General features: G+C 39.4%; 1 protein-coding gene across 2 annotated transcripts in view; it reads left to right on the top strand.

Moving 5' to 3' along the window:
* Window positions 1-5,955, top strand: part of LOC150086617 (uncharacterized) — a 140,726-nt gene extending 134,771 nt beyond the window's left edge. Inside the window, exons 14-15 of one of the 2 annotated variants that reach the window (XM_090372625.1) lie at window positions 3,556-4,467; window positions 5,662-5,955. In XM_090372625.1, the coding sequence (XP_090228751.1) occupies window positions 3,556-4,467; window positions 5,662-5,693 (944 nt within the window). In that variant the 3' untranslated portion in view covers window positions 5,694-5,955. The remainder of the gene's footprint in view (window positions 1-3,555; window positions 4,468-5,661) is intronic. The other variant, XM_090372626.1, reaches the window with a different exon arrangement.
* Window positions 5,956-18,270: the final 12,315 nt, after the last annotated feature.

Below are 18,270 nucleotides of genomic sequence, written 5' to 3'. Positions count from 1 at the left end.
GCCACGTCTGTGCATTCGACCTAACCTGGAAGTTGCTATGGCATTATTTACCAGAAAAATGCGACGCGGGGTGTTTGAAGGGACATCTTAGAATATAACTCGAATTGCGAAAGATCTAGTGGGAACGCAATCATCAATAATAATGATTTGGATTAATTATAATAATTATGATAATCACTCAGAGTGCTTTGACACTTCGTTAAAATTAAAAATTGAGTACTTTATAATGTCTTTATGAACCGTTTTAATGTCTAATATAACTTTTTAAAGATATCACATATGCACTAAATTGAAAAAAAATTTAATGTATTCATTCTGATGGTGAGCACTCAATAATTCTTGGAAATTGATAAAAATTCGTGGCAAAAACCACAGGCTGCGGATAAATTTACAGACATATAAGTTACTGCAAATGCGGTCGTTTCAGGGCTGTTTGGCCCTTCTTCGGTGTCTGTAAATTTTCTGCAGTCTGAGGCCTTTGACCTGAATTTTTATTAAGTTTTAAACTACTAAACACCTTTTGGCATCTCTCATATTGTGGACTTAAATTCACAATTGTGTTGTCAGCTGTTATACCATCAGGGTACGTAATCATCCACCGATGAAAGGCCAAATAGCATGGAAACGGCCATTTTTGGTGATATCCACTGAGAATAAGTAATGATATCTTCTCTATTGGGAAAGCGTCCTTATTCGAGATATTAATGAGTGAGTGTAAGTAAAATAGATGTGGCTCCTTTCCTTTCTTTCGAAGTAAACTTTGGTTTCCTACTATCCTTCTTCTTTCCGCCAACCCTTAAACTATTCCCCATTGTTTAGAACCTGTAGTTATAGACATGATGCATTTGCACTAACTTGTATATCTGTAATTCTTGGAACGTAAATGCTGTTATATTGATTTTCTATATAACATGAAATCAGTATCCGTTATCTTAAGTTAGTGTGAATTGAAATGGTTCTTATAACTTCGTTTTCATGCTTTTAATGCTTGTTGGACGAAAAGCCCAAGTGTTCGGGATAAAAATCATGCTACTATCCACTCAGATCGACTAACTCAGCCACATTTTCAAAAAAACCCATAAAAATTCATCGCGTCATTGACGTAATTCGAACTCAGGTCTTTTCCACCCGGTGTGGGGAGGACTGTAATTACACCAACTGCGCTACCCACGAGGACAGTGTGAAGTTGAATCTACACAAGAATTTGTATTAGATTATTCGATTACTTTTATTTATTTATTTTTTTTATTTTAGAGGCACTTTATATACAATAAAAAGATAATTTGTTGGAAGGAGATGTTACCTTGTTTGTTATCTTAGTAATTAATCAAATTATTATTATTATTATTATTATTAGCTACATGGTGCAAGGAAACCTGAGGCTTATCCTGCACCAGCCAAAAAAAATTCCCCGAGTTACCCTGAGTGAAAGAGTCAAAAGTAGGAGGGAATCACCAAAAAAGAGAAGAATGATGATATCCAGCTCAGAACCCTGAGTGTGTTTCACTCTAAACTTAATATCGATTGCCTACGTTTCAGAGTTCTACTAAACACCATCATCAGATCTTTGACTGTAAGACAAGTGGTCCTGGAATTTAAATACATTTTTAATAAATAAAATACAAAGTTCTTACGTAGTATAACAGTCTTAATTTCATTAACAAAGATTGAAGAAATAAACTGTTATTTTTTTTTTCCCAGCGTGTAAAGAAACAAAGTAGAAACAGAAACAACTAGCTTTTTTTTTTTCTTTTTTTTTTTTGTGGTAGGTACTTTCCCTAGCCGAATGGTCAGAAGCGGGAGTGCAGTAGCACACGCTCTTTGAGTAGACTGGGGTTCAAGCCCCTGAATGCTAAATACGGTCGATCTGCCAACCTGCACTGGACCAGCGCGGCAGATTATGGTCCATTGTCCTCAACATGAATCGTGGAAGAGGCTTCCATCCTGCAGTAGGTTAACAATGGCTGCAGTTTACCTTTTTTTTTTAACTTTCGCCTAGGGGAGAACCTAATCGAGGTTTACCTAGGCGACTAAGGAGGGAGGTATATCTTCACTAATAAGAGAAACAAGAACTTGGAGTCACGAATCTTACAGAATAATGGAAGGCTGGATATCATGAAGTTTATCTTCGGGCAGCGTGTTGTAATGGTCAAAGCAGAATTAGATTGCCAACAGCTGAAAAGAAATATATTGGCGTGTACTAAGAGAGTATAATTAGTTTAGCGTCGCTGTTATTTCTCAAGATGAGTTGAACATGATCTATCACGGATGGTAGCAAATTTGCTCTGTCCTGACTCTTGTTCAATTAGGAGCAGTCTCCCATGTTTCAAACTGATTGTTCGAAGAACTGTCAATTGCCCTTATGGGTAGCATGAGTAGCACAGTTGGTAGGATTGCCGTCTTCCCCATTCAGGGTGAAAAAGACCTGAGTTCGAGTCCCGTCGATGACGGGAGAAATTTTTATAGGGCTTTTTCACAACGTGGCTGAGTTAGTCGATCTCAGGCGAGGGTAGCGTGTTTTTTATCCCGGAAACTCTGGTTTTTCGTCCAGCAAACAGAAAATCGACCTTACAACACACGAAACTTAGCATACACAGAGCAATATGGCCTTAGTCGCTGATGCTCCTAAAACCGAAGAAGGGCAACAACTGTCATTTTTTGCAATCTGTGATTTTGTTGCTGGTGCATGCGCTTGCAAGCTGTAAATGTCACATAGTCACATTTTTCTGTTTCTTTCCTGACCATAAAATAACGTAGCCAAGCCTTATATCCTACAAAAATAAAATGTTAACTAATAAAAATGTAAGTTATGTTTAGCGTGAAATATATTGGTTTCTTTTTAATATCTGATCCTTATTACGTGACAAAGGTCTTAAATCATCATGCTGCCATCGGCATTAAACCATCATGCTGCCACCCCCAAACTTCATTGTCGGGATGATACAGTTCGGCAGGTAGTTTTCTCCAGGCATCTGCCACAGACTGGTAGACCATGTACTGTGATTCATCACTCCAAAGCACAATTTTCCATTGGTCTACGGTCCACAAATGGCAATCCTTCCACCAAACAATACGGCGTCTATCATCAGTCCGGGTGATTAATGGCTTTTGGATTACTGCATGGCTGTGGTAATCCATATCACAGCGTCCTGTGCACTGTATACTGGTACTGATATGTGTCCCAAGCGTTTCACTAAGAAGCTCTGTTTGTGATGCGACAACGTCAACCTGCTTTTCGAGCGAAAGATTATTTGCAGGGCTCTCCTATCATTCCGTGAGCTTCAAAGGTTTTCCGAGTCGTTTTCAGTACCAGTTCGCTGTCAAAGGAGTGGTGTTCAAATGTTAATGGTGGAGCAGTGTATGTATTACAAAACAGACTTAGCCCTCCATCGAGGAACGTCTCTTTAATTTGGTAATAAAAACATGTTTTGAGCTGGAAGTATGTGAAACGTATGTGTTTCATGATCGTGTAAAATTCTGTTTGTTTTTTTAATGTTTAATAAAGATCTGTCTCTCTCTCTCTAATGTAATTAACCTAGCATTTTACTTTTCTAGCACTCCTTCCTGGTTCCGACTTAGAAAGCCAACACAGGGTGCCTACTTCAATGTCTCATCGGCCCCTTCAGAAAGAACTGGTACGTCGGCGAAGCTTTGGACTATTAGAATCACTTATCGCTGCTCCGTCTTCGGAATCAGAAAACGAAGGCTCCAGTACCGGACCGACTACAGAATGCAGCACACGACGAAATAGTTCCGTCCCCGCTGACCCGGGTCGAAAACGTTTCAGTAGCCGAAGTACTGTTGACACTACCGAACATGACGAGAGCGTCTGTTCCGAAATCCCAGATGTTTTCATCCCATCCTTTCAAGCCGGTCGACGTAGGGGGTCACTGCCGGCAGACATTCCAATTTCGTTGATGTGTCGAGTTCCTTCCATGACTTCCAGGTTGACCAGGAGAGGATCAGTCGAAGAATCTCGCCGGAAAGATAAGGAAGACGTCACTCATCCGTGGGAGCAACCAAAAAGACGAGGTTCGGCTGGAGAAATACTGTGTGCACTAATCGGGCCAGTTGGGGCTCTCGCCACGTTTCAAGGCTTTGCAGCGAAGTCACCCTCGACGGAAGGTGCCAATCTAGGTGCTCAACCTTCTTCCCTTGGTCTTCCAAGGCGGGGATCTGGAGGTCTAGAGCTGCTCAGCGGCTTCTGGCGTTCCCGAACTTTTGATCTAGCTTTCGATCCGCCACCGCTGACTTCGGGGAGGTTTAAATTGCCAAGGCAATCGTATTCACTTGATTCCTCTTGTTATCCTGAGCGGCTTCCTCCCAGCTACAGAAATGAAGAAGTTTCCTCTTTTCCTCCCGCAAATCATAGCAACCAAGGAGCCAGCTCAGGTATCTCTAGTTTGCTGTGCCAACGACGGAGGGGTTCTGTGCCGTTAGAACTCTCTTTTCTCTCCATGATCTCAGGTAAAGGTACATCGACTACTATAAGAATAAGAATTACTGAATATCATTATTGATCGTACTTTTGTAGATCAAGGGTTTCTAATCTTTTTGTACGATCATCTCTCTTCTGATTTGCCCTCGTGGGTTACGCAGTTGGTAGAATCGCTGTTCTCCCCACACCGGGTGGAAAAGACTTGAGTTCGAGTCCTGTTGATGATGTGGGGGACGTGGCCGAGTTAGTCGGTGTCAGGCGAGTGCAGCATGGTTTTTCCTGCTGTAAACTGGGTTTTTCGTTCAGTAAATAGAAAATTGACCTCAGAACACATTCAATTTATAAACAGTACACACAGAGCAATATGGCCTTAGTCGCCGATGCTCCTAAAACACCACAACAACCTGATTTTTCCTTTGCCAGCTCACCTCCCTTATTCCAGTTTCAAAAAAATTGTCAAAGAAATAAAATGGTAAGAATATTCAGTTATGGGAGCTCTCCCTTCCCCTGGATCCGTCGGATTAAAATAAACTCAAACCTTTTCCACAGTGGGTGAGAAAAAAATCTGATTTCGAACTCGTCAATGATTCTAGGAATTTTTATGGGCTTGTTCACAATGGCTTCAAGCAACCACAGTTACAGACACAATATACTGATGCCTTGTAGCCTTAGTTGCCTTAGCACTTACATACACAACACGCAACCTCCACCCTCTCTCCGGTTAAAAACCCCTACTCTAGATCAAATTCAGTCCTGAAAATTTACATTTGGAAGCCAGTTTTAAAATTCAGTAATGTTAACGTTGAAAATTTTTTCCTGTCCAGAATGGCAACTATTTTGGAATTTTTTTTCAGCATGACTGTGATTATCAATATGATTTTTTTTTTATTAGTACCACTGCTAGTTCAGAGTTCTTATCAATATTTTCATAAAATTCTGCTATTAATACTATAAGTATATCATAATAATAGCTCGCTGTCGATTCTTGTTTGGACAGACCATTCTTTTGGCTTGTACTATTCAATTATCCGAATTATCCTTTATCCCATATACTTCGAATAAATGGGACTATTATAGTTGGTAGTTGTTGACCTACACAGGTTAAATTTTATCTACATAGGGTTAGAGAATAAGTCAATGTTTCCATTATGCCATTTCCCAATTCTTGAAAACTAGAAACATATACCAAATCAAAACTTAATAGTCTTTTTTTTTCTTTCCAGGCAACAAGACATGTGGAGACAAAGGAAACTGAATCAAGACCTCCCCCAATTCGTTTTAACCCTCCCCTCCTCGATCTCCCTGTGGTTGTAGTGTTTGGATCGTGCTGCCATCTATGCAAGTCCTTGACCCTCACTCCTAACTCCAGTCATTTTACAAGTTTCCTGTGTTCATATCATATGATGTCACTTTAGTCACGTGCAAAACGTCACGTGAGTTTAAGTGACGGGATATCGAGGCTCAAATTCACTCTGATTTCCATTTCGGTGGAAATTAAAAAAAAAAAAAAAAAAAAAGGTCCTTTTGGATGGGGCATAGTTTGCAATAGCACTGATTCCTGCACGTCATTTCAAGATAAAATTTAAAACTGTGATAGAAAATATCGAACGATATTAATAATCGCCAAACAGTTTCTGGTATTCAGAAGAATTCATTATATGTGTATGTGTATTTACTTTTTAGTACTTAAGAGTCAAATTTTGTATTTGGTAACCCAATTCACTATAAATCGCGTTGACCATTCCACCTTAGTAGGAACTCTACTACATTTCCTGAACTAGGTCGCCAATGGACATCTAATATAGGTTGAGACGGATCCTAAATTATTTCCAGTCGAAGTTGTTGAATTATATAGATAAAAAAAGTAAGGATCTTTTCAGAATATTCTTCAGCCATGTTATCAGTAAAGTGAGATCATGTTCTACCATGCTACTCGCCCTTATGGCTAGCACAGCAATTAAAACCGCTATTCTATATAAAATACCAGACAGGAGGAACTCTGGGGATTTGCATATCGTGGCATTGTGGACGAGGCAGTCGGTCTCGAGCCAGGATTGCTCCTAGAAACATTCATCCAGCAAAGAGAAAAATCGGCCAAAAATTCAAGCACCACACACTAATGATGACCTTTGTTAACTTGTTGTAATTTCAAAATAGTCCAATCCAATACAGTCCCGTTTTGTTTGTGAACTCAAACTTTATCTGTCAGTTCAGATTTGGTTCCTACCAGATAATTTGAAGTACCATTTTATTGTGTATATTTTTTTACCAGTTAATTAAATGCATTTGGATGAGTTGGTTGGATTTGGTTGTTTGGTGCTGAGCCACGCAATTTTGTGAAACGTCACTGTATCATGTTTGAAAATTGCATAAATTCTATGGTCGTTTTATCAATTTTCTAGATGAAAAACCCGAGTTACTTGGAGGCTGCACCTCCACCCGAGATCAACTGACAGGCCAAACAGGGAAATGGCTAAGTCTTAAAGTATGAGAAAAAAAATGGCTTCATCACGTACAAATTTTCTTTTCCTTCCAAGGTGGTGTTGGATAACCTTTAAGTCATTTTAAAATTCACTGTGACTTTAAAATTGTAAATCTTTTCTCAACAAAAGAGGATAGAATCTGTAAGTTCAGAATATATTGAAAAGTTTCCGGTACCAAGTATAAATAAATATTTAACGAATATTCATATTTTATCAATCTTTAAAAGCCATGATATCTCTTAAAACAATCCCCCCCCCCAAAGCGTATTCACTAATTTCATGGAAGCGGTTCAGGTCCATAAAGGGCGACCTAATCAAGGAAAAGTGTTGGATGCTTTGATCTTTAAGAGGTTTGGAATTCGCGATATACACCAACGTACATTATCGACATCAATTGCTTTTTCCCCTGAGATAACGATTGCTTTGCTTCAATTAGATGTGATGGAATGTAATCTGTGACCTTAAGTTTATTCCTTTCTCAATATTGCATTCTTAATGAATATGGGTATTAATGTTTTGGATTTAGAAACTTATAAAAGAGTTAACAATATGACCAGTAAGATTACGTTCCACTGATGCATCCTCTCTAACAGTTCAAGCAAAATAAATTCGATTGTGCAATATGAATGACATCATGTAAACCAGATGATTCGAAAAGACCACGATTATTCTCTCCGCCCATGTAAAAACGAATTCAGATTTTAGGTCATAGATCAAAGGTCACTGATAGTAATTTAGTACCATCATAGCCTCCACCAAGAAGCCTTGAAGAGAAGTATAACAATACTTCATTGGTGAATAGAGTTAGTTTCGTACTACGAAAACCAAATTGGTAAAAGATTTTTTTAAATGGACCAGACCAATCATGAAAATCCGACTTGAATTCGTGGTTTTACGTAAACTTTTCATTTTTCTTTATCTCAAGACGACTTATTAAGAACCAAAGCTGTGCCCCATTCAAACCTTTGCTTCACATGTATGCATTGTCAGTGCATGTATATTTGCAATGTATTTGTTAATAATATTTGTGGTGGTTCATTCCGCTATGTTATATGTGATATATTTCTCGTGTGACGTTTATTAAAATGTCTGTATTCAGTTTTATGTGTACACCCTTGTGTATAACTGTTTTAATCAATATAAGTTTATTTCTGATAACCAGAACAGTAAATATAACTGGGAAATTGAACAGTCCATACAACTCTACTAAATCTGTATGTGCTCATAGATGGATACCGAGTCCTAATCTCTTGTAGGATGGAGGAGATTCTACTATTAATACAAACTGCAAGAACAGAAGGCATACTCAGTCGATGCCCTTACAAATCAGCCCCAAAAAATGAACAGTATTTCATCTCAATAACTCTTTGCCAATGAAAAGTTCAAAATTCCTTGAACAACCTTTCGTATTGATGTACAGCGAAATCAATGGCACAGATGTGTTCAACGAGGCAATTGTTTTACCTTTTACAAAATGTTCATCGTATCGTGGTAATCCTAGACGTAACCGAAGAAAATAGAAAATCAATAGCAGTTGAAAAGCAAAATCCTGCTGGTGGATAGGTTTTAACCACAGAGCCGGCCTTAGGCACGTGCATTGCAGGCGGCAGCTAGGGGGATGGTTTTGCAATCCCCTTTTATAAATTAAATAAAAATTCCGGTCACTTTGCACAAATGTTCATTTAAGTCACACTTTTCAAATATAGTTCGGGAACCTTCTACTAACGTTCCCACTTCCCTACTTGACCAAATGTACAAATTATTGCCTTAAAAACCTTGACTTAAGCTGCCATTTCAAGTGAATACTGCAGATATTTAAACTGGCTTGTGGATTTTTATATTTTCTACCATACTATCTTGTTAGCACTGTATCATGTCCAAATTTACCACGTTTCCAATATGTAGTTTTACCACTAGGGTATAGTCGAATCTAGTTCACTTTACCACAATTAATATTCCTTTCCTAAATATAATTATTAAATTTAATTAGTATAAGTATAAATTAACTTAATTTCAATAAATTCTTGTCCCTCCCATTAAAAAGCACACCACCACCACCACCACCACCACCACTGTAATTAGCATTTGATTTCGAAATGTTAAAGCTTCGAACTCGCATTAAAGACTTTCATCTAAGAAATGCACGTCTTAGAAAAGATAGTTTCTTAATTTAAAAGTTTAAATTTTTAAGTGTCAAAACATTTTTCCATCAAGAAAATTACGAGCGTAGTTTATACGAGAAGTGCTTCATCAAACTACCTTATGTAAAAATAAAGGATTTCGAAATATCGACTACTTTTATACTAATTCTTCAATTGCCTTTAAGGAATATGGCTTAAAATTTATAACATGAAATGTTTTTATAATTCCTCTAAGCAAAACAGCATATAATAGCAAAATCATGTCCATGATTGTTGTGGTGGATCGGATAATTTTGTATTGTTTTTCCTCCATTTATTTTTCGATTTGTATAATGCTTCCCATCATACGAAATGTGTTGTTTAATTTCGTGTTTAATGGAGTATTTTGCCCCCTGTTGGCCATTTGATGAACTATTGTATGACTGTACGTGATATATCTGTTTACTACTTTACATGGTGCAAGCTATCGTCTTTTTTTTTTTTTTTTACCAATAATATACTAGGCAGTGTATTTAAAGTAATATATTTTTCCTCGTAGTAAACTTCTTTTAACATTTTTCCGGCCATTTTTCATTAATAAAAAAAAAAAAGGCAAAGTTTCTTTTGGTAAGCCAGGAATAATCAATAGAGCAAAATTCGATTAAATTTTGTATTTAAGTGGGTTATCAGTTTATTTTTTCATAGCCATCTGTGGTCATAGATTAAACTGTTTATGTCAATCATGTTTTTCCTGTCTTTTTGTTGTTTTTATATGTTTGTAATTAATACGTTCCTAAGTGATTGTAATAGGTGAATTGGATGTCTCTGTAAGGATTTAACTGTTTTTAATCGAGTGTAAGAAAACGAATATTAATGTACATTTTGTGTTCTCATTTTTTATGTACCGTTTCTTGCGTCCAATACGTTGTGTGAGTTTTTCATAGAATGTAGTAGTTTGTTATTGAAATAAAAGCATTTTGTTCTGAAATATGTACCGTTTCGTTGTCAGATTATTGGTTTCGTCTACAGCTTGCAAATTTAAGATTTAAGATGATCAGAAATAGAAGGAATGTAGAAAAACCGAGGTATGAAGAGATTTCGTGGTTTCTTGAAGGTAATGAAATTTTAGACGTCTGGCCTCGTGGCTTGAAGGCTTCTGTGTGGATGACGTCATTCGTAACAGAAATATGGTATGGTTGTTGTTGGACTTTTAGGAGAATCAGCGACTAAGGTCATATTTCCCTGTGTAGATTATCTATAAATTGCCTGTTCTGTGGTTGATCTTCTGTTTGCTGGGCGAAAAACCCTAATTTCCGGGAAGAAAAACAACATGCTACCTTCGCCTGAAACCGACTAACTCGGCCATATTGCGAAAAGGCCCATAAAAATTCCTCACGTCATTGACGGGACTCGAACTCAGGTCTTTTCCACCCAGTGTGTGGAGGACTGCGAATCCTACTTCATGATATGTTTACCAGACATAGCAAGCACACCAGTTCAAAAACTGGAATGTGCTTTGCACCTCAATATTTTTATCATGTGTCATATTTTTATGATAATCACATAATTACAAGGGTAAATCCAAAAGTAAAAGCAATTTGTGAGTTTAACAGCCCATATCAGAATATGCTGCCAAGGTCATCACACCTTCTGCATTAAGCCAAATGTTTTACTGCCCATGGATTGCATAGTTTGTATAATCAACATCCACCACACCGGGAGGAAATGGCCTCAGTTCGACTACCCTCAATGGCACGAGGAATTTTTATGTGTATATTCGCAAAGTGGCTGAGTTAGTTGGTCTCAGGCGTGGAAAGCATGGTTATTTCTCCTGGAAACTTGGGTTTTTAGTCCAGCAAACAGCACACCAACCACAGAACAAATGCAATTTACAGACATATGATGTATGGCCTATGTTGGTGATGCATCTAAAACCCTACAACAATAATATGTGTCAGTAGCTGCCTGCACTCAGTCTGTTATACAGTCGTGCAATTATTTTGGTACCGCTTTCCAGTTGCTCCTTTAGTGAGCAATGTTCTATGATCACATTTTTTGGTCGACAAGTTCAAAACTATCTCGGATTCGCAGAAGTCTATTAGCACTATCGAAAATAGGAATTAGTCAAAGATTGGTGCACGAATGGGTGGAGGGGGTTTATAAGTGACAGAAAAGCGTAATTGACGAAGATCAAAGGCACCGTCCATCAACTTCAACAATGGTCAGCTATGTTGATCAAATTAATGCTCTAATTCAACAAGCAGATTACTGTTTCTGCTCTTGCCACAAGATTAGACATTTGTGGATGTCCATCACACATGACATCCACAAATATCACAAAGTTTGTGCAAGGTGGGTTCCCCAAATTCTTGTGAATGAATGGAAGCATTTGGTGATTTCAGCAATTTTGCACGGGTATCGCGATGAAGGGGAGGCATTCCTACGAAGAATTGCCATGGAAGATGAAACATGGGTGCATCACAACGAGCCCGAAAGCCAGTAGCATAGTATGAAGTGGAAACATTTGATCCCAACAAAAAAAAAAAAAAAAATCTGATGTATCTTCGTCTGGCTGTCATGTTGATGTTTTGAGATCTGACTGGTTGTAAGGTTTTGGGCGTATCAGCAACTTGGACCACATTGTGACCTATATAACATGTCTGAAATTTGCATGCGTTCTGTGATCCATTTGCTAGATGATAAACAAGAGTTTCCGGGAGAAAAAACCATGTGCTACCCACACCTGAGACGGTTGTTGCTGGGTTTTTAGGAGCATTGGCAACTAAGGCCATGTTGCTCCGTGTATATTATCTGTAAATTGCGTATGTTCTGAGGTCGATTTTCTGTTTGCTGGATGAAAAACCAAAGTTTCTGGGAGAAAAAACCATGCTACCTTCGCCTGAGACCGACTAACTCACCCACGTTGTAAAAAAACAGTCTGGAGCTCGATATTTCAGACATAACCTTTTTGGCACTAAAAGTGGAAGGCAATTTTCAAATGCTTACCGAGTCAAAGAAGCTCTGCATTCACAAACAACTGATAAATGTTTTTCTTTAATAGCATCAAGAAGCTTGTGTACCAGTATTAGAAACGTTTAGAGAAGCAAGGAATTTTAGCACTACTTGGAAAAGCAATGCTAATTTTTTTCATATCTTCCTTTATTTGATTTAATGAAAAATAAATTCTTTACTTTTTTGATTTACCTTCGTATAAATGATTTTTTTTTTTTTCAGTTACTGTACATACTGTCACCGCCTAATTATGGGAAGTGACCGGAAATGCTTTTTATTGTGCATCCCTTTTGTTGCTCCAATTTGTACCTTAATTTCTGAGCTTCAATAAGTTACTGGACTTTCTAATCTGAACGTTAGCAATGGAAACCTAAGTTTGATTTAAAGAGAAATCAATATCTCAACTAATGGTATATGACGTTATATGATGATTGTTCTGCACTCTCGTACCTTCTTATAGGAGAATTCGACAAATTTATATCACACAGAAGATTGGACCAGTTTCACATATTATCTAACCTCTAATGGATTCGAAGATCTCCCTCTTGAGCACTGCAGAAGAACGCGTGCGAAGCTATTTTTCTTGTAAAGGATTACCCCACGGAGTATTTTAGCATCATTGAGATAAAACGTGATCCAAGGTTTATGGGAAATGAGATTCTCCTCGGTCATTATTAAAAGCCATATTAGATTGGAGAACGTGATGAAGCCCAAAGAGAAGACTATACGAGATGAGCTATACTACTCATTGTACAGTCTGGCATAAAAGACAGCCTGCACAATGAAACTGTACAAAGATAAAGACTGTTGTCTCGACAAACGTTTATTGGCGATTTTGCTCAAAGCACGATTACTATTTGATCTTTTCCCTATAGAGAAATTCCAATCACAAATATATGAACTGCAGCATTATTCATGGAGCCATAAAAATATACAGGGTGTCCCAAAAGTCACTGCGTATTTTGGAGAAACAGTGTGATTTTAAAACATATCATTACAAGTCTATTTATTCTTTTTTACATAAAACATAAGGATTTGTAATATGTTAGAGATGTTATTATAATTTTTATTAAATTTTTAATGTTTTCTTTTCAGACCCATAATTCATTATGAATGTTCAAGAGCGAATTTTTGTTGTAACATCCCGCGTCAAAGGAATGAAGTTTTGTGAAATTAGGGAAAGATGTTCAAGATTTTATATTCCCGGTCCTACAGACAATGCGATTCGTGCACTGTGAATAAAGAACTGGGAAGTTCTTTAAAAGAACTGGGTCTGTGCGTGACGAGGAGAGATGTGGACGTCCAAGGGGAGCACATGAATGCATTGAATCAATTCGAGAAATGTTTGAAGAGGGCCTAAAATTACCAGTTAGATAGGGATCTCGAAGACTGAATATACACAAGGCACGTTCTCAGAATTTTGGGTTCGACACTGATGACAAAGCCCTACCACATTTAACTGTTGCATGACCTGCATGAAGAAGATTTTGCAAGTCGAGCAGCAATGTGTACAGAACTTGTCGATCAAATTCAAAATAACAGCTTAATGGACCACATCTTGTTCAGTAAAGTGGCGACTTTTCACAATTGTGGTAAAATCGATTGCCACAATTGTCGTATCTGGGCTTCCCAAAAACCATCTGAGTTCGCAGAATGGCAAAGAGACACCCCTAAAGTAAATGTGTGGCTTGGAATGACGAAAAGTAAGGTCCAAAAATTTATGGACCTTACTTTTTTGCAGAAGCAACAGTCACAGGAACTGTGTACCTCGATATGCTTTGGCAGTTTCTTGTACGCCAACTTCTTGATGATGGTGTTACTTCAAGTATAGTGTTTCAGCAGGATGGAGCTCCATGGAGCTCCAACATTACGCTCGAACTGTTCAGGAATACCTCAACAGACGCTTTCCGAATCGGTGGATCGGGCGTGGAGGACCTAGACCTTGGGTGGCGCGTTCTCCGGATTTAATTCCCTTGGATTTTTTTGCTTGGGGTTTCTAAAATCAAAGGTTTATCGCAAGAAGATTCAAGATTTACCTGATCTTAGACAACGCATTCGGGAGGCAGTACCCGTGAATTGCTTGCAAATGTGTTCCGCAACGCGGCTGAGCGATTTGAAATATGCAGGGACACTGATGGTGGCGCATGTGGAAAGCAATAATTAAATTCTTGACCTTTGTATGTAATAATTTTTTTTCTGTTTCAAAGTGGGATATTGTATGAAAATAAACTTGCAATCATACTATTAACTCATTTGTTTTAAATTCACCGGATGTACCAAAATACGCAGTGACTTTTGGGGCACCCTGTAATTCTGAAACAAATACTCAGCTGTCGTATTTACTCTCATAATTCTTGCGAATGTTTTTCTAGAAATTATAAGCATCAAAGCAAGAGTTGCAGAAGAATAGTAACTACTAATCCATCTCCGAAAATTGCTGGAATTATAACTGTGTTATTTAAAGGTGTTATACACTGTGCTGCCACTTTTTTAGGTACACCCCAGGTGTGCACACAAATGGTTTGTCCCACAACGTTGCAAGTCACATGACCACAGTTGTGGATATAAATGCAGCAGAACAACCTTTGTAGTATCAGTTAAGCGTAAAAACAGTAGTAAGAATGAGGAAAAGAAGTGATCTAACGGACTTCGAACGTGGCATGGTAGTAGGTGCAAGACGTGCTGGACAGAGCATCTCTGAAACAGCAGTTCTCCTGAACTTTTCACGCACCACAGTTTCAAGGGTGTATCGAGAATGGTGCAACAAACAGAAAACATCGTCTCAACGGCACTCCTTTGGAAGAAAATCGCTTGTTGATGACAGAGGTAAGAGGAGAATGGCTAGAATTGTGCAAGCAAACAGACGGGCCACAAGATCGAACATCACGTCAGAATACAACCTTGGTGCGCAGAACAAAATATCGCAACGGTCCATTAGTCACACTTTGTCGCGAATGGGCTACAACAGCCGACGGCCACATCGCGTACCTTTGTTATCAATGAAGAACAAGAGAGCACGCCTCCTGTGGGCAGAGCAACACCAGCACTGGACTCTCGAGGATTGGACAAAAGTTGCTTGCTCTGACGAGTCGAAGTTCCTGGTGCATCATTTTGATGGAAGGCTCAGAATTAGGCGAAAATAACATGAATCCATGGACATGTCATGTCTGACGACTACTGTGCAAGGTGGTGGGGGCAGTGTTATGGTGTGGGGAATGTTTTCTTAGCACACGTTGGATCCATTGATACCCATAGATAGATTCACGTCTGAATGCCACAGCGTACCAAAACATCGTTGCTGACAAGTGCATCCGTTCATGTTGACAGTTTATCCTCAGTCAGATGGTTACTTCTGGCAGGATAATTGGCCGGTGCACAAAGCCCGAATCACTATGGAATGGTGCCAGGAATATTACAATGACTTCTCTTTGCTGCAGTGGCCCGCTCAGTCTGCTGATCTCAATCGTATTGAACATCTTTGGGATGAGCTGGAAAGGGCTGTTCGCTGCAAGCCTACACCTCCGTCGAATCTCAAGGAACTGCGTGACACATTCATGTCTGCATGGTACTCCATTCCTGCACAACGTTTTCAGCATCTTGTTCAATCCATCGCTAGACGAATTCAGGATGTTTTTAAGGCAAAAGGAGGCTCAACACGCTACTAGGTACCTGTACTTAATAAATGGCAGCACAGTGTAATGTTTCCCTGTCGTCATGGACACATTTATTATTCAGGGAAGAAAAGTTACAAAATTACTAAAATTTGTTGTTGTAATAGGGTTTTAGGAACATCCAGCGACTAAGACCGTATTATTCCGCGTATACTGTCTGTAAATTGCATATGTTCTGTGGTCGATTTTCTGTTTGCTGCACGAAAAACCCGAGTTTCCAAGGGGAAAGACCATCCTGGCCTCGCCTGAGACCGACCAACTCGGCCACGTTATGAAAAAGGACCATAAAAATTCCTCACTTCATCGACGGGACTCGAACTCAGCTCTTTTCCATCCGGTTTGGGGAGGACAGCGATTCTACTAACCCAGGAGAGCTTCCAAAATTTACGGGGATGTTTTATATAACACTACAATGATTTTAACAGAGGTAAGTTGATAATATAGTATGAAATAAGTCAGGAAAATTTGAAGCAAGTTGCGTTGTTTTTGATTAAGTGTCGAGTGAAAAAAAAAAAAAAGAAAACAACAAAAGCAAAGTAAGCCGGGACCAACTAAGTCACAAAAGTTCCTGCCCTAATGGGATTAGAATATAGGAATCGTAACTACCGCACCGTTAGCTGCAAGGACGATCATTAATAACCATGGCTTGTTCTGATTTTGTTTCTGCCATGCTAAAGACGGTTTTATTCACGAAACGCTGTAGATTCGCATACATTAAGTACAACGCTACCTGAGTAACGATCAATGGTGTAAATAAATCCTACCTGAGTAACGCTACCTGAGTAACGATCAATGGTATGTAAATGAAGTGATAGTTTTGCATTTTAAGAGTTCAGTTTGTCACGATCCCTATTTGAAGTCGCACGGAAAAGAATGTGGCTGTACCCAAATGCTTAAGGTGCTGTAAATACGGGCATTCAACGCACACTTGCAACTAGACTGACCCCACATGCGGCCACTGCTCCGCAAAAGGCCACACTTACAGGGATTGCCCAAAACAAGAGTACTGACCCAATCTGCACCAACTTGCAAGAGTCTGAAGCTGGACTGCACGCACTCAATCAGGGATAACAAGTGCCCCACCTACCTGAAAGTTAAGAGCTTGTTCCACACATAGACCACCTGCAAAAAAAATTCTGTCGACTCCGGTGGATGCTTAAGCAACAACTTATGCATGTCCATGACCAGGCCGTTGGGTGCAGGTATATTAAGACATGTGTCTATCCGGTCATTCTTTATGGAGCAGAAGTCTGGACCTCAACTGCCGCAACGCATCTGAGACAGATTTTTGCGGGCGAATTTTGGCTATTGAAGTGGGCCATATGGAAATTTCGGCTTCTCCCTGCACCAAGGACCACCCAGATGGCAGCAGCTCTAAACATCAGACGTCTTCCTGCCATTATCCATGAGAGAAGACTCGTCTTTGCTGTAAAAATGATGGTTGGCATTATTTCGGACACAGACTTCTGGGCTAACTGCGGTTGGAGGATCCCGGTCCCAAGCCTTAGGGCCAATCCAGTCCTTCAGGCCACCCCAAACCGGTTAAAGTTATCTGATCGGTTCTTACCCGTGCAAAGGCTGCAGCACATATACTCCTTGGATGGCGACCTCCACAAGTTCGCATTGGATAAAAAATACAGGCAGAACTTACTCTATCCACTTCCTTCTCAGTACCACGTCACAGGACATTAGAACCTGCTCCCAAGGACCTGTCCATCACTCCCATGGATCCCTCACTACATTGTTCCAACTTCTGCGCCTGCTCAGATGATTCCAGCACTGTAAAAGGACTGCTCCCTTGAGAATAATTTAACATGATAACATGCTGTTGTGTATATGTTCATATGTAAATTTTTAATTTGCTTTCCTACACTTGTATAATTAGTAATAATATTATTTTTTTCTCCTATCTCATCCTTGTTTATTACATTGTATTAGCCTTTGTAACCTTGTATTAGCCTTTACTGTAAACCACTGGCTTGTAGCCGTAAAGGGTATTGTGTACGGCATGTGCGTTTTGTATGCAATAAAGAGTTCTTCTTCCAATCCAGGCTGGATTATGGGGACGCGCCTTAGAGGATACAATACTACAGTGGTAAAATTTCTGCACAGAGGGCCAGAGCAGTATCAAGGCCGCAGAGGAGAACGTAGACGTCATCATAATACAAGAGCCATACTCACACATGAAGATAATCAGGGGATAGCCCCTGACCTACAAGATAGTACAATTCGAGGATGACACCCCTTGGGCCGCAATCGCGGTCAGAAATCCGGATATTACTGTGACCAAAATCACACAGCTTTGCACAGCCTGGGCTACATGTGCCCACCTCACCACAGCTCTGGGGGTATTTTATGTTATTGCCCTCTACTGTCGCTCTGGCAAAGACAATAACCTTCGCCACAAGATACCTCCAACTGGCTGCTGACACCCTTCCCAACGCTAAAATTATAGTCGGTGCAGACGTGAACTGCCGGTCACCAATGTGGCATAGTCACACGCCAGACAGACATGGCACCAGAAACCGAACTATATTGGAAGAGTT

Source organism: Mastigoproctus giganteus, chromosome 4 (assembly GCF_048544385.1).
Source record: "Mastigoproctus giganteus isolate SK-2022 chromosome 4, ASM4854438v1, whole genome shotgun sequence".
Lineage (NCBI taxonomy): Eukaryota > Metazoa > Arthropoda > Arachnida > Uropygi > Thelyphonidae > Mastigoproctus > Mastigoproctus giganteus.
This window is presented reverse-complemented; position numbering and strand designations above follow the sequence as displayed.